Source organism: Vulpes lagopus, chromosome 10, assembly GCF_018345385.1.
Source record: "Vulpes lagopus strain Blue_001 chromosome 10, ASM1834538v1, whole genome shotgun sequence".
Classification (NCBI taxonomy): Eukaryota; Metazoa; Chordata; class Mammalia; order Carnivora; family Canidae; genus Vulpes; species Vulpes lagopus.
Window position 1 is genome coordinate 89,999,896 of NC_054833.1, and position 22,027 is coordinate 90,021,922.

At 41.7% G+C, this 22,027-nt stretch overlaps 1 protein-coding gene across 9 annotated transcripts in view; it reads left to right on the forward strand.

The window, feature by feature from the left end:
- Positions 1-22,027, forward strand: part of KIF1B (kinesin family member 1B) — a 147,049-nt gene that overhangs the window by 119,393 nt on the left and 5,629 nt on the right. For all 9 annotated transcript variants that reach the window (XM_041772638.1, XM_041772642.1, XM_041772641.1 and 6 more), the window contains 12 exons: positions 1,651-1,759; positions 3,099-3,165; positions 4,041-4,125; positions 7,299-7,404; positions 12,300-12,414; positions 13,249-13,382; positions 14,189-14,250; positions 15,672-15,817; positions 16,643-16,882; positions 17,952-18,023; positions 20,039-20,160; positions 21,681-21,830. In XM_041772638.1, coding sequence (XP_041628572.1) covers positions 1,651-1,759; positions 3,099-3,165; positions 4,041-4,125; positions 7,299-7,404; positions 12,300-12,414; positions 13,249-13,382; positions 14,189-14,250; positions 15,672-15,817; positions 16,643-16,882; positions 17,952-18,023; positions 20,039-20,160; positions 21,681-21,830 — 1,408 coding nt within the window. The remainder of the gene's footprint in view (positions 1-1,650; positions 1,760-3,098; positions 3,166-4,040; positions 4,126-7,298; positions 7,405-12,299; positions 12,415-13,248; positions 13,383-14,188; positions 14,251-15,671; positions 15,818-16,642; positions 16,883-17,951; positions 18,024-20,038; positions 20,161-21,680; positions 21,831-22,027) is intronic.

Here is a 22,027-nt window from a genome sequence, read left to right on the forward strand (position 1 = left end):
GATTGAACTGGTTCGATTTCTCATATCTGGCTATGTGAATGCGCATGTGTTGGACACATTTTCTGAGCACGCCAGTGCACTTGCTTCCTCTGCCGTTGCCACCTTCCAGGATGGGGCAGACACAGTGCCGCCTTTTCTCTTTCTTCCAGTTCCCAGCTGCCAGATTGAGAGGGCACCTAAACGAGATGGTTAGTAGCTGACTTAGCTCTGCCTTAGATGTAGAACCATCCTCAGGGGCTGATCCCAAAGCCTGGCTCTCTGTGTATGAAACACTGGCATTGCTGTTTGCTGCTTGAACCAAATCTAGGGTCTAGCACATTGTCAAGAGTACGTTTTCTTCGGAGAGATGTGAGAACACACCTCTACTTGTGCCTCTTTCACATCACCCTAAGCGTGGGGCGCCTTATGTTTGTTCATTTGGATTCTTTGCAATGGTATCTTTAAAGATTTTTTTCTTTTAAGGCTTCTGATTTTGCTTTTTGGTCCTCAGATGACTGCCAGAATCAGTGGCACCACTTTTTTCTTGACTAACAGCACCAAATCATGTGGAATTCAGCTGGAGTGAATAGTGCAGATAGGCTGACATTTGACAGTACTGTATGAGTCGTAAGGCCCCTTTAGATACTTTGTGTCAGTGGGTCATTATGATAACCTTTTCAAGATAACAGGCTAAATATTATAATCTATATTTTAAAGATGAAGAGACAGACTTCCAGAGATGAAGTGACTTAACCAAAGCCACATAGTAATTAGCAGTTGAACAATATTAGATCCTAAGTCACTGGACTCTCACTCCAGTGCTCCCAGGTTCTGAACAGAGAATGCTCTATGTATTGTCAGATTTTAGAAATTCTGTGTAGTGTTCCAAAATACCTACTATGTAGAATCTGGAATTCTTACAGATAACTGCATTTCTGGCTAATTTATTTTACCAGGACAGTTAAGTATATGGAATTTAAATGTGAAGAAAATATGTAACATGAGATCATATTTTATAGAATCCTGTACCTACATATTAGACCAGTGGTTCCTAAACTTATGTGCACATTAGAATCACCTGGAGGGGTTTCAGTCCCTCTCAGAGGACTGGATCCCACCTCTAGAGATTGTGATTTAATTGCCTGGGCTTTGCTTTAAGATCCCCAGGCGACTCCCAAGTGCAGGGAGGTTTGGGAACCACTGGGCTGTAGCATGGGTCTTCTCTCATGCCCTCCGTCCTTGAGGAGACCCTGGGGGGGGGGGGGGGCGACACACTTTATTTACCCACATTGTTTCTCCCACATTATTTCCATGCTCAGTATGCCACAGAATAGGAGAGTCTAAGGAAGGTTTCTGAATGGTTTTGTGCAGAGTAAATGTGCTCACAGTAAATGTGCTCACATTTTGTGCACATTTACTCTGCACAAAACCTGTTTTCTTATCAATAGATACTGTTTGCTGATAAGGAGAAAGATGTCGATTCTCCATTTTCCCGGTTCTCTGAATCTAGAGATGCTAGTATTATTGATAGCGATGTTTATCTGGGTCTTCTACATTGAAATCTAGCCTTGACTCTTGTTGCCTTTCCTAAGTGTATCCTTGAAGAAAAGCTTATACTTTTTCTAAGTAGACTTGAACCAGATTTTGACATTTTCTAAAACCTTTTACAAGTTCCAGCCACCAAGTTAAACACCATGAGCAAAACCAGCCTCGGCCAGAGCATGAGCAAGTATGATCTTCTGGTTTGGTTTGAGATCAGTGAACTGGAGCCTACAGGAGAGTAAGTCCAGCCTTCTAAATTTTTAAACAAAGGCAAAGTTTTTCAGAACCAGAAAATGTAATTTTGAGTCTCTCTTTTCATATTCAGATTAAAGAATCATTGATACTGTTGAATTCCAGTTTTGAATTGAATTTTTGGTGGTATTGCTATTATTCTTTGAATTAGATGTTTGTCAAAGAAGTGACTGTCCAGAATAATAATTTGCCTTGTAAGCAGCAACAAGAACATGGAGACTGGCACTTTGTACGAAGAAAGAAAACTTACATAGTGGGTTTTTTCAGCAGCAAAGCAAAAAGGATCAGAAGTATATTGTACATAATATAGTCAAAACTTACCTTAATAATCTCAGAGGATTGCGGGTAGAATGTTTCTTTAGACCAGGGTTTTTCAACCTTGGCACTGTTTTGGGCTGGATAACCCTTTGTCATGGGGGGCTGTCCTGTGTACTCTAAGATATTTAGTGGCATCCCTGGCCTCTACCCTCAGGATGCCAATAGCACCTCCCCTCCAGTGTGACAACCAAAAATGTCTTCAGACATTGCATATCACCCCCAGTTGAGGATTATTAACCTAGATCAAAATAATCAACATCAGCTTACTTTCTCTGTGTGAGCTGTGTTAGAGTAAGAGGTGAATGTAATTGTTGTTCAGAGTTGTCTCTAAAAATGCGCTTGGCAAAACACAAAAGAAGATCCTGTTCCAAAACAGAGGCAAGGGGCTTTATCAGTTAATATAAAGGGTAGGCAATAAATATTATCCTAATGATCCTCTGTTCAGCATGCTGAGTACCGCCATCATGATCATCTCCATGGAACATTTTCTGAGTTCCTACTGTGTATGAGAGTATAACTCTATCAGTTCTGTATTTAATTGTCAATAGTGACATTGCTTTAAGAAATTGTACTTTCCGTAGACAGATCTATAATGTGATTATAACTTCCATTTGAGGGAGACCACAATAATAGTGTCTACTACTGAGTTCATTCCTTTCTGATTCCTAAAAACTACCTAAAATCTGAAATGATCCCTTTCTTCTCTCTTGACACTTGTTGCAGTTGTGCATTATTTATGGAATATGTGTTATACAAGAGAATGGGATGGAGCCAAAAGATACTGCTGTGCTGTGAGCACTTTGGTCTAGTGAGGGTGATATGACATTGATAAGCGAAAAGGTTCATTAAATGGAAATGACTGTGTGATGAAGTGCCCAGATGGTGAGGAAGACAGGAGAAACAGAGACCATGTGGGGTGTAGCAACAGGGAGGACCTTCCAGATGAGGTGGCATTCAGTGCAAGCATCCCATCTAACTGCTTTCTCATGCCATTTCTATTTTTATAGGTACATCCCAGCTGTGGTTGACCACACAGCAGGCTTGCCCTGCCAGGGGACATTTTTGCTTCACCAGGTACTAACCAGGGAACCAGAAAGGGCCTGGGAGAGGACCAACACAGAACTCTTTCTGTTTCTCTGCTTTTCCTCTCTATTTTAAGTAGATTTGGGAATTGAAAAGACATTGTCATTCTTTTTTTTTTTTTCTTTTCTTTTTTTTTGTATGTTTGTTTTTTTCTCAGACCTTGGCTTATACCCTTGCTTATATATATAAATATATTTTAGAAGACCTATTTTGAAAAAGACTTTGTTTTTTTCAATTACTATAATTCATGCAGCTCCTATGTCATTTTATACAATTTTATTTTCTTGTATACAGTTTTCATGTTTGGAAACTGCTTTTACAGTTAAAAGTTCTTAATAGTGTTAGAAGTTGGAAGTTACAATGGATTAAATATTTAGGCATGAAATGTAGATCCTCCTCTGGTAAATCAAAAGTAAATTTAGTCAGTGCTCAAAAAGGCTTGTCTGGGGTGCCTGGCTGGCTCAGTCAGTGGAGCAGGTGACTCTTGATCTCAGGGTTACTGTAAGTTCAAGCCTCACGCTGGGTGTAGAGATTACTTAAAAATAAAATCTTAAAAAAAATGCTTATGACCCAGGTGGGCATAGGAGCTGAGGGTTGTATATTATGAGTCACACGATCTGGTCATCTGGTTTTTGTTTTGTTTTGTTTTGGGTTTTTTTTTGGTCATCTGTACTTAGAACCTGGTACAGGTTCTTCCTCAGCTCCTGATCTATATCCCTTGGTTTAGAGTAACAGTGTGGACAGCATTTTCCCCTTTCTCCACATCTCTCCTCTTACCCAATCCTGTATCATGCAACCCAGAAAACAACACACAAGAGGAAATCATAGATTATCCCACTAAACTGCAACCCTCCTCCATTACCTAGGGCATCCAGCGAAGGATCACAGTGACCATTATCCATGAGAAGGGGAGTGAACTCCATTGGAAGGATGTTCGTGAGCTAGTGGTAGGTGAGTACATTCCATTAGCCGAGGATGCAGCCAGGCTTTTTAGAGGAACATGGGGAATATGTGGAAAGAGTACTGGAGAACACAGAGTATGGAGAATATGTGGCCTTGAGTTTGAAACTACTCTTAATTCTCAGCCTCCATCATTAGGAATATATTATTCAACCAGCCATTATTTTACTCAGTTACTGTGGGAATGGTTCTAGAGGCTCTGAAAAGGCATAAGAAAAGTTTCTGCTCGTTGTGAATTTGAATTTTCATTGAGGAAACAATGTATGTATGATTAAAACAGTATGGGGTGCCTGACTGGCTCAGGCGGTAGAGCATGCAATCTTCATCTCAGTGTCATGAGTTCAAGCCTCACACTGGGTGTAGAGAGCACTTAGATAAATAAATAAACTTTTAAAAAAATAACAAGTAAGCAGTTTGATGAGTAAGTGCCAAAATGAGAACAAGTGAGAAATATCTGTACTGAGAATTAACAACAGAAAGGATCCAGAGGGTCTGAATAGATGCAGGAGAAATATGAGAGCATTTTCATGTTTTGTCTTGTTTCCCACACACAGAAACATCTTGAGTAAGAGTGTCCAGAATGTGTCTAGTATGCAAATAGCTAGAAACCCTGCCAGGGTCTCATGATGAAAAGAAAAAATTGACTAAACCATATAAGCTTTAGAGTCTAAGGCAGGATTCTGAATCTTTTATTGCCATGAACCCCTTTGGCAGTGGCGAAGCCCTCAGAACTATTTTTTTATTATTTTATTTTATTTTATTTTATTTTTTTAGAACTATGTTTTTAAATGTAGAAAACAGGGGCAAGAAAGAAAGGAAGGAAGGAAAAGGAAAGGGAAGGGAAGGAAGAAGGGAAGGGAAGGAAAGGAAAGGAAGAAGGAAGGAAGGGAGGGAGGGAGGGAGGGAAAAAAAAAAAAAGAAAAGAAAAAGAAAAGAAAAACGGCACCTGGGTGGCTCAGTGGTTGAGTGTCTGCTTTGGCTCAGGGCCTGATCCCAGGGTCCTGGGATAGAGTTCCGTATTAGGCTCCCCACAGAGAGGCTGCTTCTCCTGGTGCCTGTGCTTTTCTCTCTGTCTCTCTCATAAATAAAAATAAACAAAGAAATAAAGTATGACTGATCCTTAAACAACATGAGGATTAGAAGCACAGTTGAATATTCCCTTATAACTTTTGACTCCCAGAACCTAACTGCTAACAGCCTGTTCACCAGAGCCTTCCCAATAACTTGGTCAGTTAATACATGTTTTATATGTTATATGTGTTATATATTATATTCTTAAAGTAAGCTAGAGAAAAGAAAATTTTAAGAAAATAGGGGGCACCTGGATGGCTCAGTAGGTTAAATGTCTGACTCTTGATTTGGGCTGTCATGCAGCCCTAAGAAAGAAATCTGTGTACAAGTGGACCCATGCAGTTCATACCTGTGTTGTTCAAGGGTACAAAGGAAACCAGTGGTACTGAAATTGCTCAAATACCAAACAAATTTATAATATAAACTGTTCTTTATATTAATGCATTAAGTGCATTAAAGAAGCAATGGGTCAAATTTCTATCATTCAGAGTGGGGTGAATGTCAGAATATTTTACCTCAGTATGATGTGAAAACTTCTATAATTTCTACTGGAGACAGTCATCACAGGTATTGCTGATTTTCCTGTGGATTGTCCCCTCCCTTTGTAATTGAAGGAAGTGCCAAATTTCAGTCAGAGGTTTGTGAAAATAAAGTTGTATTTTTTTTTTAGCTCACAGACCTCCTGAATTCTATACATAGATCCTTTGAGTATCTGTGGACCAGATTAAGAACCTGTGGGGGCGGGGGTGGGAACTGGGTGGTGCAATTGGTTAAGTGTCTGCCTTCAGCTTAGGCCATGATCCCAGAGTTCTGGGTTCGAGCCCCACGCTGAGCTACCTGTTCAGTGGGGAGTCTGCTTCTCCCTCTCCCCTTGCTTATTCTCATTCTCCCTCTCAAATAAATAAATTAATTAAATATTTTTTTAAAAAGTTTCAAAAGAATCCCTAGAAGGAAGATTATACTCTCTCCTATCAAGGGCAGTGGCTTGCAAACTTTATTTTTTTAATTGTATTTATTTATTTAACAGAGAGAGCACAAGCAGAGGGAGCAGCAGGCAAAGGGAGAGGGAGAAACAGACTCTCTGCTGAGCAGGGAGCCTGATGTGGGGCTCAGTCCCAGAACCCTGGGATTATGACCTGAGCTGAAGGCAGGTCATAACTGACCGAGCCACCCAGGTGCCATTTTTTAAAAAACAAACACTTATGTAGTACTTATTCTGTGACAAGTACATTCCTGAATGCTCTAAAAATAATAGTTTATTTAATATGGCATAACATAAACATATAACATGGTTGAGCGTCTGTCTGCCTTTGGCTCAGGGTGTGATCCCGGGGTTCTGAGATCAAGTCCCACATCAGGCTTCTTTCAAGGAGCCTGCTTCTCCCTCTGCCTTTGTCTCTGCCTCTTTCTCTGTGTCTCTCATGAATAAATTTTAAAAAATCTTTAAAAAAACATATAACATGGTTGTAATAATCACATGAGGGAAGAATTTCCTCACAGATGAGGAAAGGAAGGTTCAGAGATGTTGAACAATGTGTCAGAGCCTCGCAGACAAAGCATTGAAGATGAGGTTGGAACCCAGGCAGTCCAGCTCCACAGGCTGTGTGCCCTTCACCTCTGTGCTGCACATCCTTTAGGGCTCCCCTAATGGTAATTTGAAAATGGTTGTAGAATTTTGAACAAGAAAGTGATATAATGAGGGCAGTGGCTTAAGAAGATTCTGTAAAGTGAGTGTAGGATGGATTGGAAGGGGGAGAAGTGAGCAGCCAGGAGACCAGTGAAATGGCCACTGCAGTGTTCCAGACAGGAAGGGGATAACCTTTGTGAGTAGGGGGTGGTGTTGGACAGAAAAGTTGAGGTGAATATGATATGAGAAACTCTTTGAACAGAGAATCAGTCAGGTTTCACAGTTGACTAAATGTGGGAAGTAAGTGGAAGACGACACGGAGAATTGTGGGGGACCACTCAGTGGTTAGCCACATGACCCTCCCAGCACCTGAAGTTACCCAGGTGTAAAAGTCTGTCTTCAGCTTAATGAATTTGTTGTGTTTTTAAGTGTACCCCTGTCCTAGTTTCTTTATTCTTCCTTGTAGGCCGGATCAGAAATAAGGCTGAGGTGGATGAGGCTGCAGTTGATGCCATCCTCTCTCTGAATATCATCTCTGCCAAGTACCTGAAGTCCTCCCACAACTCCAGCAGGTAGGGCCGCTACATAAGTGCAAGGTGTCTGCCCTATGGGGGCTGATTGCTCCACCGTTAAGATTCCTTGTTCACCAGTGACTCCTGCTCAGGTGCAGAAATGCATCCCTTTCTCACTGAGGACATCCTTTTCCTCCCTGCCACCCTGCTCTCCAAAAGTAAATTAAAAAAAGAATTAGAGATAGGTGTATGTGGGTCAGTTACTGTATGGAGTGAAAATGCTCCATCCTGTGTAGAGTTTGAGTAGAATGTAACACAGTCTTAGAGACAGGAACAGAAAAAGAAAATGCAGCATACTACCCAAGGGTTTAAAAGTAGGAATTAATTGTTGCTGAGACTGTTTTCCTGTGAAGGGGTTGCTGTGGAGAAAGGTCTGTTGGTCCTCAGTGTCATGGAAACCTGCCCTCCCAGGTATAGCGAACCCTCTCATGTTCAGCCTATGCTGCTGCCGGCATAGGTTCCAGGAGTCTCAGTGTTTGCTTTTCATTTACTCATAAAAGTGATAAATTAACATAGGTAAACTCTTCTGAACAAGGTTGTCTGCTATAAATAATGAATTTTATTTTATTTTTAATTTTAAATTAGTTTCCCTTGAAATTCCATTTTATAATCAAGTGATGACAGTGCATAAAGTACATAGCCAGTCTGCTTTCCCATGTCCAACTGGAGATAAATCTGCTGGGGCCCTCTTACCTCCCCAGGAAAGGAGTTATGTCACTGTGCACAGAGACTTCACTCCTTTATGTGGTAAGGGCTGGGAAGCAGAGGTGGCTGCATGTTCTAATGTTGGCATAGAACCCTGCCTTTGCATTATAAGAGGAGTTCCGTATACGTCTGTTCCTGAAGAATGTGCTCACATCTCTGTTGGAAAGAGGGAGAGGAAAAATGAGACAAAAGGAAGAAACAGGATTAAAAGTTTGGGGCAGCCTTAATTTTTTTCCATTGTTTCCTTGTGTTGGAGTTTTGCATAGGAAAGAAAAAGAAAATGTCTGTTTGCTTTTTGCCTGTAGGAGGAGCTGTGAGAGAGAGGGAAGGAATATGAGGGTGTACACGTTTGGGAGTGGTAGCAGAGGTAAAGAAGTGTGCTCTGGCCCTTTCTGGTCTATTCCGGGGCAGAATTGTGAACAATCCTGTTTCTCTGAAGACAGCATTTTTTTTTTTAATTTTTATTTATTTATGATAGTCACAGAGAGAGAGAGAGAGAGAGAGGCAGAGACACAGGTGGAGGGAGAAGCAGGCTCCATGCACCGGGAGCCTGATGTGGGATTCGATCCCGGGTCTCCAGGATCGTGCCCTGGGCCAAAGGCAAGCGCCAAACCGCTGCGCCACCCAGGGATCCCTCTGAAGACAGCATTAACCCCACATGGTATTTTCTCCAGTTGGATGTTGATGGCAGATACTCAGCTGGCATTCATATTTTCTTTGCAACTATGAGAAATATATTTTAAATTTCTCTAGAATACTCAGCGAAATACACAGAACAATGATGTTTGCTTGAAATGCTTGTTGCCTACATTAAAGTAACCTTCAAAAGTCCTCTGATTCATACCCAGCCAGAGTCAGATGCTTAGGAGATTAATTTGGCTTTTGTTAGAAGGAGCTTATCTTTCACAGTAGAAGTTTAGAGTTAATTAACCAAAAAAATTGGTTAAAGTCAAATATAATAAAAAGATACATACTTTAATACTTTAATTTAAGCTATATAAACATATTAATTTGTCAAGCTCTTGCTGTAGGGCCAAGGCCTTCCCTTTAATTATAGGCTTAATTATTGTACTTCTGGTTGTCTTTCTTGCAAAATCCTTTAGGGGCAGTTGGGTGGCTCGGTTGGTTAAGTGTCTGCCTTTAGCTCAGGTCATGATCCTGGGGTCCTGGAATTGAGGCCCATATTGGGCTTTCTGCTTAGTGGAGAGTCTGCTTCTTCCTTTCCTTCTGTGCCTGTTCTCTCTCCTCACCAAATAAATTTTTAAATCTTTAAAAATAACTAAATAAATGCAAAAATCCTTTGAACTTTTTATCATTTATTCTCGAAATTTTACTATTTGCCCCCCCCCTTTTTTTTTAAAGATTTATTTATTTATTCATTCAGAGAGAGAGAGACAGGCAGAGGGAGAAGCAGGCTCCATGCAGGGAGCCCGATGTGGGACTCGTTCCTGGGTCTCCAGGATCACTCCCTGGGCTGCAGGCGGCGCCAAACCGCTGCGCCACAGGGGCTGCCCTGCCCCCTTTTTTAAAAACACTGATGACACCCAAGCTTAACAGCTGTTTTTACACAACTCAGCAGTTATCACATCTTTTAAAAATGGTCAACTTGGGGCACCTTGGTGGCTTAGTCATTTGGGTGACCAACTCTTGATTTTGGCTCAGGTCATGATCTCAGGGTCATGAGATCAAGCCCTCTGTCCGGCTCTGCACTGACTGTGGAGCCTGCTTGGGATTCTCTCTCTCTACCTCTCCCCCTGCTCATTGGTGCTCTCTCACTCTCTCAAAACTAAATAAATAAATAAATAAACAAAAATGTTCGACTTAGTTATGTTTCACACTAAAGATTATTTTTGCCCTCATGTTTCATGGATTTGCCTAATATTTGATTAAATTAAACGATTATAATAAGTACAGTATAAACAGGTTCAGGGCCAAATACTATTGATACTTGATAAGCACACACTCACACCACTCAGCTCCTGGGAGCAAACTGTCTGGGTAGATGAGATACCACTAGTTTAGGATGCTCAGTGAAAAATAGATATCCATCTTTATATTTTAGGAACACAGCATAAGTTAATTTGGCAAGTTGCTAAGTGGAGTTTGGTTAAGAGAGCTTTTGTTCTATTTGCCTAAAGTTTAATGTTTAAAGTTGAACTTAACTCCACTTTGGGTGTGAGATGTACATACATCTATGAGAGAGCTCTCATGGTGTGGAGCCCACAAGGGTCACAGCTGCTTTTCTTCCCAGTCCTGCACCTGTGTTACCTAATTGACTGGGTTTTCCCTCAGTTCCACAGCAGCTTCCTACTTGCCAGTACTGAGTCACCTGCAGATGGGGTCTTAATAGGGGTGGTGTCCACCATCCCTTCCATGCCCAACATTTTCCTTAATTAAATGTCTCAGGAGAGGGACCCATGTCATTATAAGCTATCAAATTGTACCCCATGGAGTTCTCTGTTAATTGTCCACTTAGATTCACTTTGCTTAACAAATTTGCCTTTTTAATTTTTTTCTCTCTTTTTTCCTTTCCGTTTTTGTTTTTTGTTTTTTTTGTTTTGTTTTTTTCTGTACTAACAAAAGCCTTTTCTATGTTTTTGCAGGCTCTTTCTTGATAAGGATATGCCTAGGTATTTTCTGTTGGCTTTTTGCAAATAAAGATTCTAATTTATCAGAATGCTTTATGTCTTATGTTGCTTAGATTACTATGTTAATTTAGTAATTTTTCCCCATGCAGACCTAGGATAGAGCAACACCTTATCCTGCACCCTTTGTGCCCTTGGCTTTTCCTGATGTGTGTACAATTTCACACAGCTTCTTAAGTAATTGGTAGAGTTCTTTTCCCATTCCATTTACTAAACTTGTCCATTTTATTCTTATGCACCTTCAGCTTTTCCTCTGCTAGATTACAAATTAGAATGTTACCCCCCCATCTTTCATATAGAATCTCAGGCTGGGTATTCTGTTCTCTTTGTCCTCTCTGTGTCAGAAACTTGAAGGTTTGTTGCTCTGTAGCTTTGCATAATTATTCACTGTTTTCATTGTTTTGTCCTGTGAGATAGTAGAGACCAGTTCAGCTACTTGGGCAGCTGAGTCTGTGAGAAATAGGTTGTTTATTTTTAAACATTTCTCTTTCTGCTGTCAGAGCTGCTTGTCTTATCTATTTTATTCTTTGGGGGGTAGGAAAAAGTCCTCGTTCAGTAGTGAAGTAAGTCTTTTCCCATCTCTCTTCATCTGATTTAGGGAAGTTATTTGTCTCATAGGAAATCTAGAAAAGACAACACTAGCAAGGTTACCATTTGGGAAGGAGTAAGGAGGAACATAAAAGGAAGTAAAGTGTACAGAAACTCTGGCTGAACCAGGTGAGAGCCAGTAGTGATGGAACATGCACTGTGCAGGTGTAGACACTTGTTAAGGAACCTGCGGGCGCACCTGCGGGCAGAGTTGGGGGCTGGTCTATAATGTCAGGTCAGGTCTATGGGGTTTTACCAGTAGGAAAAAAGGAAGATATTAGGACAACTTAAAAAATAGTTTGTAGGTGCTTATTAAATCAAGCTTCTGGTTGTTATTGAAACGTAAGATTGACTTTCATGTGGATTTTTTTTGAAAAGTAACAAATAATGGTTATACAGCTTTGGTATTAAAATCATTCTACTGAAACATCAGTAAGAATAGCCTCTTATCCTTTTATTTAAAATTAGATTCTCTGTACTTAAATTATTCTGCCTGTTTGGTCCATCAGTCCTCGCAGGAATTTGTGACATTTCTGAGGCTCAGCAGAACTGGACTGTGATGTCAAGACAGGCTTATGAGCTCCTGAGGATTGGCTTCCTGCTCTCTCTTTGTTGACTGACAGAGGAGCTTATTTAGGCTTTCTTCCTTCAGTTTTTGTCTATAGGCACTTATCCTTTTCATCTTAATCACTTTGATTGATTTGGTTTTTTTGTTTATAGGCAGAGAAGCAGGCTCGTCCAGAAAAAAAAAAAGCATAGCTAAGTGCTTCTGGGTGGGGGGTGGGGCTAGAGACTGGTAGCCTACCTTTTCCTTCTAGGGGATAAAGGCTCCACTCTCACATTTCGATACATTGCAAGGGTCTGTTGGTGTAGGATTCAGTAGTGTTATTGACAGAGTACCTGGACTAAGATGACCCAGCTTCTTTGAATGACTCCCTCTTGCCTTTCTGACCTCAGGACTTTCTACCGTTTCGAGGCCGTGTGGGACAGCTCCCTCCATAACTCTCTCCTTCTGAACAGAGTGACGCCCTATGGGGAAAAGATCTACATGACCTTGTCCGCATACTTAGAGGTGAGGAGACTCTGAACCTAAATCACCACAAATGGCTAGACCTGAACAGTGGGCAGATTACTGCAGGAAATGAGGAAGAAAGATTCACTGATTTCTGTAAACTGTTTGCTACTGTTCTGATTGTATTAGATTCTGTTCCTAGTCTCTGTAATCACAAAGCCCTACAATGGGGTGCCTGACTGGCTCAGTCAGAAGAGTGTGTGACTCTTGATCTTGGAGTTGTGAGTTCAAGCTCCATGTTGCTTGTAGAGATTACTGAAAAAAAAAAAAAATACATAAACTTAAAAAAAAAGTCATATGGCTTCTGTTATAACTTCAGTTTTGGTGACCAAAGGTATGATTTTAAGAGAACTTCACCTCTTGTTTTTGTAGCTGTGGGCAGAGCCTAGGAGCAATTAACAACCCAGACCCTGGAACTAGCCTGAGTTCAGGTGCCTGTGCTGCCACTTACTGCCAGCATATCCTTCCACAGAGACTCTGTCTGTGCCTCAATTCCCTCATCTCTGAAACAGGGGTAATAATGATGGCATTTGCCTCAGGAAGATGTGGAGAAGTCATATATAAAAGCATTTAGAACATTGCTTGCACATAATAAATAATTATGGCCATTATTTCAGAAAAAAATTTTTTTTAATTTGGGAAAAATAAAGGAGCTGCAAGGACTGCTTCCTCATCTTGCATTTATTATCTGCTAAGCTGCTGTTGAAGTAATTGGTAGAGCTGAAATCTTCCAGCCCCCACTTTTGGGACCAGCTTTCCAACTGTGCAGGTGCAGAGTCCTGACACAGATATTCTGTCTGCATTTAATTGGAGCCCGCTCCTTTCTGCTTTCAGTTGGATCATTGCATCCAGCCAGCGGTCATCACCAAGGACGTGTGCATGGTCTTCTACTCCCGGGATGCCAAGATCTCACCGCCACGCTCTCTGCGCAGCCTCTTTGGCAGTGGCTACTCAAAGTCACCAGACTCGTAAGTTTCTGAGACAAGTTTTGCTTCCATTTGGTTTGCCCACTACAGAATCAGCAGATCTCTCGGTGTCACTGGCCTGCTGTTTCAGGGTTGGCTTACAACCTCATACCTGGAGTACAATAACTTCTAAGTGTTGGCATTTACTGAAATATTGATGGATAGATGAATGTATGAGTGAAGGAAGGAGTATTACATTGTGAACACTCACAGAACAATTTTGCAGGGACTAAATGTTCTCTCAGATGTCATTAATTCTAACTGATTAGAATTAGATTTGGGATTTTCATTGGGATTTTTTTTAAAGATTTATTCATATTTAAGATATATCAAAATATGTCAAGACTAATAAAGGGATGACCCGTTCCTTACCACCCAGCCTAAATAATAAGTGTTACTAATACACGAGTGATTCAGTACGCTTCCTAATCGCATGCTCCCAGATTTGATGCCCATCATTTCATTCTAGTCAGACTTCCCCCTCATCTCTTCTCTTGTGGTCAGAAAAGGCAGATTTTTAATTTTTATTACAAATTTTTGAGTTTATCATTCAATTTTATTCATCCTGTTAAAGTAATTAAAAAGATTGGGATGAAAACAAACTCCTCAGAAAAATATACTTCTTAAGTTCAGAATAAGAAAAGAAATAAGAAATAAGAAAAGAAAGAAATATAAGAAATAAGAAATATCTATATTTGAGGGTGGGCTGCAGTCCTTATGCAGGGACAGTGTTTTAAGTAGAAAGAATTAAGATTTTCCTGTTTTTGTGCTACAAGAAGTTAAATAGTTGTTTGTTTTAATTTGAATAGCAATCGAGTCACTGGAATTTATGAACTCAGTTTATGCAAAATGGCAGACACGGGTAGTCCAGGTAAGCCCTTATGGATTGGGGAGGTGATTGATATCTTTGCCTGTGCTTGGAGTATATTATGTCAAAAATCTATCCTACCCACGTAGGATATATAGAAAATTTTTGGACCAAGTATATCTTATAAGCTAGTTTTTTGGTGGTGGTGAGAGTGACCTTTATCTGAGTTACAATACTATTTCGTTTGTGACCTGCAAAACAGTTATAAAAACTGTATTGAGGAAAAAAAAAAAAAAAAAAAAAAAAAAAAAAAACTGTATTGAGGGGCACCTGGGTGGCTCAGTGGTTGAGCTTCTGCCTTTGGCTCAGGTTGTGATCCTGGAGTCCTGGGATCGAGTCCTACATCGGATTCCCCGCAGGTAGCTTGCTTCTCCCTCAGCCTATGTCTCTGTCTCTCTCATGAATAAATAAATAAAATCCTTAAAAAAAAAAAAACTGTATTGAACAAAATATGATGAGGTTGTAACATAAAAATTTTGGCATATTAGAATGAATTTGTCTTGGCAAACTTCATAACCATTTTCCTCTCCACGTTAGTACCAAAGATACCTTGGCAGTATAACTTTATAGGTGCTGCCAAACTAGAATTCAAACTTTCTGTGCTCTAGGAAGGCAAATTATTAAGTTGAATTTGTGTGTCCTTTTTGGTGTTTCTTTGGGCTGCTGCTACTCCTCTAGCTTGGTGGCCTTAAGCAGCCCTGTGCATTTCTATGTTTATAAACTGGAACATGGACAAAAGTCAGGGTTCTTAAAAAACATTCGATTAAGGTGAGTTTGAATCATTTCAGAGAACATACACGGAAGAAGGTTAGAGCCCACAGACAAGATTTAGTTTAAAAAAAGAATTTGAGTGTGAATCCATGTCCCAATAGCAGCTAATTACAGTGTCCAGATACTTCCTTGATAAATGTTTTAATTAACATAAATTCATGTCTTTGATATGTAAAACTATAATATTTTTAAAAATTAATGGAAAATGAGGTTGAAGCTATCTGTCAACTGCAGTCCTTTTTTTTTTTTTTTTTTTTCAACTGCAGTCCTAACTGAGCTCCTGAATGTAGTGTGGGCAGAGGGCAGGGAGGTCCTTTCCTACTTCACGTGGGTGTATTTTTATACATTTGGAACCTTAGGTTACAGACTATTCAATCTTTCTATATTTTCACATAATACAATGACTTGGGCATTTTCTCAAGTTGCATTACAAATCTTCATAATTATCAAAGAATATAAAAATCAGTCCTAAAAGAGGGTCAGAGAATTGCCTTGGGAAAAAGGGGTGAATATTTACTAATAAACAGAATTCTATGTATTTTGACTAAATGTCTTAGTTTGCCGTGTATATGAATTATTAGTTTGTTTTGAGCTAAAAATGGAATCAGAGTTTTCTCTACAAAAAAACATTATTTCTTCTTGTCCCATCCCAGGCATGCAGAGGAGGAGAAGAAAAATCTTGGATACGTCAGTAGCATATGTGCGAGGAGAAGAGAACTTAGCAGGCTGGCGGCCCCGTGGGGATAGCCTCATCCTTGAGCACCAGTGGGAGTTAGAGAAGCTGGAGCTCCTTCACGAGGTATCCAAGGGCTGGAAACACTCAGATAAACTCTTGAGCATGACTCCCAAAGTATCAGTCTCACACTCAACTTCTCTGTGTGATCCTGGCCTTTCAGCTTTTTTTTTTTCTAAGATTTATTTATTTATTCATGAGAGACACAGACAGAGAGAGGCAGAGACATAGGCAGAGGGAGAAGCAGGCTCCTCACAGGGAGCCCAATGCAGGACTTGATCCCAGGACCCTGGGATCATGACCTGAGCCGAAGGCAGGCGCCCAACTGCAGAGCCACCCAGGGATCCCGCTTTTCAGCTTTTGATCATGATGGAGACATAATATTTTGTTTATTAAGATCTTAATGAGGAGCAGCCCAGGTGGCTCAGTGGTTTAGCGCCGCTGTCAGCCCAGGGCCTGATCCTGGAGACCCGGGATCGAGTCCCACGTCAGGCTCCCTGCATGGAGCCTGCTTCTCCCTCTGCCTGTGTCTCTGCCTCTCTCTCTCTCTCTCTGTGTGTGTCTCATGAATAAATAAATAAAATCTTAAAAAAAATCTTAATGAGCTTTGGGGTCCTGGGTGGCTCAGTCAGTTAAGCATTTCAGCTCAGGTCATGACCTTGGAGTTGTGGGATTGAGCCCATGCCAGGCTCTATGCTCAGCAGGGATTCTGTTGGAGATTCTCCCTTTCAGTCTCCCTCTGCCCCTCCCTCCACTCAGGCATGCTCTTTCATGTGTGTACACTCATGCGCGCGTGTTCTCTCTCTCTTTCTGTCTCCCTTCTCTCTAAAACAAATCTTACAAAGATCTTAATAAGTTTTATGTGTACTGAGGCAGTTGTGTTGATCTTAGGTGGAGAAAACTCGCCACTTCCTGCTGCTGCGTGACAGACTTGGTGACAGCATCCCCAAATCCTTGAGTGACTCATTGTCCCCCAGCCTCAGCAGTGGGACCCTCAGCACTTCCACCAGCATCTCCTCTCAGATCTCTACCACCACCTTTGAAAGCGCCATCACCCCCAGCGAGAGCAGTGGCTACGACTCAGCAGACATTGAAAGCCTTGTGGATCGGGAGAAGGAGCTGGCTACCAAGGTGTGAATCCCTTCCTCTTTGCTGAGCATTTTCCCACTGTGAGACTCCATGAGCTAGTTGGATTTTTCGTTTTCATCTTTTTTTGAGGGCCTTTGTTTCAAGGCCTGTACTAGCTGTGAAGGTAGAAATAAATAAAACTCCATTTCTACCTTCACTGAGCTCACAGGTGACTTGGTGGTATAGGTCTGGAGTCTGGGGGAGCTAGAGGAAGGCTTCCATGGTCCAGTGTTGGTGAGCTGATCTAGGAAGGCTGCACCAGAGGCAGCCGCGTGTGCTACAACATCAGTGCTAGGGAATCACTGGGGACGTGCAGAGAGGCGGGAGATGGGGTCAGAGATGTGAGGCAGGACCAGATCCTGCAGGCTCTATGGGCTGGACTCGAGTTTAGAGTACCCTGGGGGTAAGTAACATGGAAATATTTTAAACAGGTTGTGTTTTAGGAAGACTCCTGTGGCAACAAGGAAGAGCATGGGTTCAGGGAGACAACAGACTAGAGGCCCAAAGAGGTCTTTTTTTGCAGTGACCTGGATGAGAGGTGTGGTGGGGGGCTGCAGGGTGAAGAGGAAAGTGTGGTCACGGGAGAGACATTGGGGAGAGAGAGTCAGCACTCCTTGTTGCCTCGACGGGGTGGGAGAGAGCAGAGGGGTCATTGAGAGTGACTCCCAGGCTTTATGGTGTCTGGGCAATTGGCCTACAATGGAATACAGAGATGAGAAGGCTTTTGTGTCATGTTTCAATAACCGAATGGTCTAGGCAGTTTAGAAAAATCTGTCCATCCAGAAGTCTCCATGCCTTTCAGTACCAGGACGAATCGGAGGGGCACTGTTGTCTTCTTAAGCACTTCTAAACTGCAGTGGTGGCAGCTGTTTGCTTTTCTAGCCTTGAGAGTGGCTTTTTTATCCACTGAATTTAACTTTGTTAGGCATATGTCAGGCTTCTCTCACTGTGTTTTTACTCAGTTTCTGGAGTGTTTGGACAGCACCTGAGCTCCTCTGTGTGTCTTAGCCTGTTAACTGCCTTGCATCCAGGATTTCATTTAACCACTGACACTCTCCTCTCTCTCCCCTAGTGCCTGCAACTCCTCACCCACACTTTCAACCGGGAGTTCAGCCAGGTGCATGGCAGCATCAGTGACTGTAAGGTGAGCAGCTCAGATTTCCTGTCCCAGGTTCCTTGCTTTTAGGTGGCTTCAGATGGGTGTGGCATTGTGTCTGAGGATATAGGGCAGATCTGCTCTTGTATTTACTTCATTTTTCAGAGTCAGAACACTGACTTCTGAAGATAAAAGTATTCCTGTGTCTCTTAGAGTGTTTTAGATGGGAAGCATTTTGGCTTCTTCCCAAATCCCTCAGAGAAGACCCTGTAGGGGGCTGGTATGTCACCGTATGACAGAACACTAAAAGTCCTGAGGTTCTTGATAGCGTAAAATGTTGTTGCCTTTGACAGAGTGAGGTGAACACTTTAAAGAACCTCTGTGGTGCTCACTCTGTTCTAGTCATTGTGACCTTTTTTACTGTTCCTAGACACTCCAGCTTCCTTCTTGCCAGTGGTCTTTGCACCCTTGCTGTTCCTTTCCTTGAGATAGGCTTCTTCCAGATATTCTGGTGATTGCTTCCTTATCTTGTTCATTTTTCTGTTTAAATATCGACTCCTTGGGCAGCCCTGGTGGCGCAGCAGTTTAGCGCCTCCTACAGCCTAGGATGTGATCCTGGAGACCCTGGATCAAGTCCCACGTCAGGCGCTGCATGGAGCCTGCTTCTCCCTCTGCCTGTGTCTCTGCCTCTCTCTCTTTGTGTCTCTAAGAATAAATAAATAATCTTTTAAAAAAAAAAATACCGACTCCTTAACCAGCCTACATAAAGGCCACAGCTCCCTGAAACTTTCTGATCTCTTTCCCTGCTTCATTTTTTACTATCGCACTCACCACTACCTTTGGGCAGCACCTGCTGCCCAAAGGACGTTTTGTTTTATTGAAGTATAGTTGACACACAAAGTTATATTAGTTTCAGGCGTGCAATATAGTGATTGAAAAGTTCTGTACATTACCCAGTGTTCATCGCAGTGATGAGCATCATCCCCATCTGTCACTATACAACATTATTACAGTATTATTGAGTGTTTTCCTCATGCTGTACTTTTTTCAACTCCATGACTTATTTATTTATAACTGGAAGTCAGTACCTCTTCATCCCCTTCATCCGTTTCACCCAGCCCTTCACCCATTTCCCCTCAATTTGTTTTCTATATTTAAGTCTGTTTTTTGCTTGTTTTTTTGTTTTTTAGGTTCCACTATAAGTAAAAGCATATGGTGTTTGTCTTTCTGTGTCATATTTCACTTAGCATAATACCCTCTAGGTCCATCCATTTCATCGCAAATGAAATGATCATTTATTTTTCTGGCTGAGTGATATTCCATTGTATATACACACCACATTTTCTTTATCATTCATCTATCGGTAGACACTTGAGTTGCTTTCATATCTTAGCTATCGTCAATAACGCTACAGTGAACATAGTTGTGCATATATCTTTTTGAATTAGTGTTTTCATTTTAGGGGGGTAAATATCCAGTAGTAGAATTACTGGATCATATGACTAACTGGCACTTCTCAAAGTGTTTGTTGATCTGTTTGTTGTCTGCCTTTTCCACTTGGAATATAAACTCCAGGAGGGCAAGGCCTCTGCCATATTCTTAGAATAGTGCCTGTTCTAAATACTGGGCTTATAGAGATAGGGTGACTTAATTAATGCAGGACAGTCACAAAATAAAAAGCCAGCCTTGCCTCTTCTGTAAATGATTCCTTTTCTTTTTAAGATTTCATTTATTTATTCATGGGGGGGGCGGGTGCAGAGGCAGAGACACAGGCAGAGGGAGAAGCAGGCTCCATGCAGGGAGCCCGACGTGGGACTTGATCCCGGGGCTCCAGGATCACACCCTGGGCTGAAGGCGGCGCTAAACCGCTGAGTCACCTGGACTGCCCCTGTAGATGATTCCTAATGTGACACTCAGGGCATAAGATATCTGTAAGTCGTTTTCTTGAATAACCTGCTGCATCAGATTTATGAATGTGAGGTCACTGGGTGTCAGAGCTCCTCATTGCAGAGGCATTTTGTTTTCCAGCTAAATCTCACTTGCTATCTTCTGTTTGCCTCCAGTTGTCTGATATCTCTCCTATCGGACGGGATCCCTCTGTGTCCAGTTTCAGCAGTGCTACCCTCACTCCCTCTTCCACCTGCCCTTCTCTGGTAGATGCTAGGAGCAACTCTCTGGATCAGAAGTAAGTACCCTAGTTTTTGTTTTGTTTTGTTTTGTTTTCTTTTGTTTTGTTTTGTTTTGTTTTGAAGGCACCTGGCTGGCTCAGTTGGTGGAAGATGCAACTCTTGATTCTGGGGTTGTGAGTTGAGCCGTATGTTGGTGGTAGAGATTACTAAAAATAAATAAATAGTAAATATAAACTTGAAAGGAAAAAAGAAGTCACAAGTACCCAGACTTCACTGAGAGAAGCTAGTCTAAGAACCGAGGAAAATACCAGCCTTCCTCTAGCTCAGTGGTTCTTAGCTGAGGGCTGGACCATCCCTCTCAGCAGCACTCAGAAGTATGTGGGAGCCTTTTCTGGATATCACAGTCCCAAGGAGATGCTCCGTAACTTCTAACATTATGTCTCACCAACTTTCTGCATGAAAGCCCTTGGTTCCTCTTTTGAACCCCTCTGTGCTCACTTTGGCCTTCCGTTCCCACCCCTGCTTGGCTCCCTACTCATATCAGACAGAACAAGCCTCATCTTCAGGAAAACAGCTTAAAACTTAGTTTGGAAAAAATATTTTGATGGCACAGTGAAACATATTGGTAAGAATAACAGAGACAAGTTTAGTCTAGATCCAGTGAATTTATCACTGTAATCACTTCTTTGTGACTCCTCACCAAACTTGTGCCTATCTCCATTCACTGTGCTCACTTGTCAGAACCCACCTGGGTATCACCCAGCTAGCTGTCTGACTGTAACAACACTGCCATAGTTGAGTGTGATTGAGAAAATAACACACCCAGATAATGTAATTAATTTGGGATGTCATCAACCATAGCATTATTTTATTGTGCCACTAAGAAAAAAAAACACTGTCATGCGACCTGTCATCAATTGTAAGGTGCATACCCCAACTTGAGAAATGGTGAAGTATTAAAAATTGGGCTTTTTAAAATTGGTGAGATACAATTCATCAGGCTAAGCTCACAGTGCAGAGCATAGGAACTATTTCCCACGTCATGGGCCTAGACTGCTCTAGTTTGGTGGTTGTTCAGGAAGCCAGCTTCTTCCCACATGTTTGCTTTCTCTGCCAGCCCCTTAAGGCAGTGGTTCTACAAGGTCAGTGCACATCAGTATCACCTGGGAGGTTTGTTAAAGCACAGGTGGCTGATTTCCAACTTCTGATTCTGTAGGTCTGGGTTAGAGCCTGAGAATTTTAATTTCTAACGGTATCTAGGTGAGGTTGATGCTGCTGGTCAGGGATTACACTTAGAATCACTGAATGGAATATCATGCCCCAGATACTTCTGTTCAGAGGAGGAAGAGGGACTGTGCATGACTTGATGACTTTTGTAACTTCTAAAGGACGACCTCAGTTGAATTTGGAATTAACTTTCTGACACCAGCTTGTCTTCTCAACTGAGCTCTCTGAAACTGTTTGCAAGGCCCCCTGCTGTTAAGGGGAGGTCTCATTCCTCTTGGTGAGAGGGCTATACACATTATGCACTGGACTTCCTGAAGCTCCTCTTATTCCCAACTTTTTTCTTTTAAAGGACCCCAGAAGCCAATTCCCGGGCCTCTAGTCCCTGCACAGAATTTGAACAGTTTCAGATTGTCCCGACTGTGGAAACACCCTATTTGGCCCGAGCAGGAAAAAATGAGTTTCTCAATCTTGTTCCAGATATTGAAGAAATTAGACCAGGGTGAGTACTGTATTGACAGGGATTCCAGGTACAAAAGACAAATCAGCATGATATACTCACTGTTCTTGTACATGAGATGAATATTATTGTTGATGCAAATGGAATCTGGGAGGAAAGAACCAGGCTGGGTTCCTGCTCCGTTTGTGTCTTGTCAGGCATCTCCACCACACCACAGTATGCTATGGTGATGCTTTGTG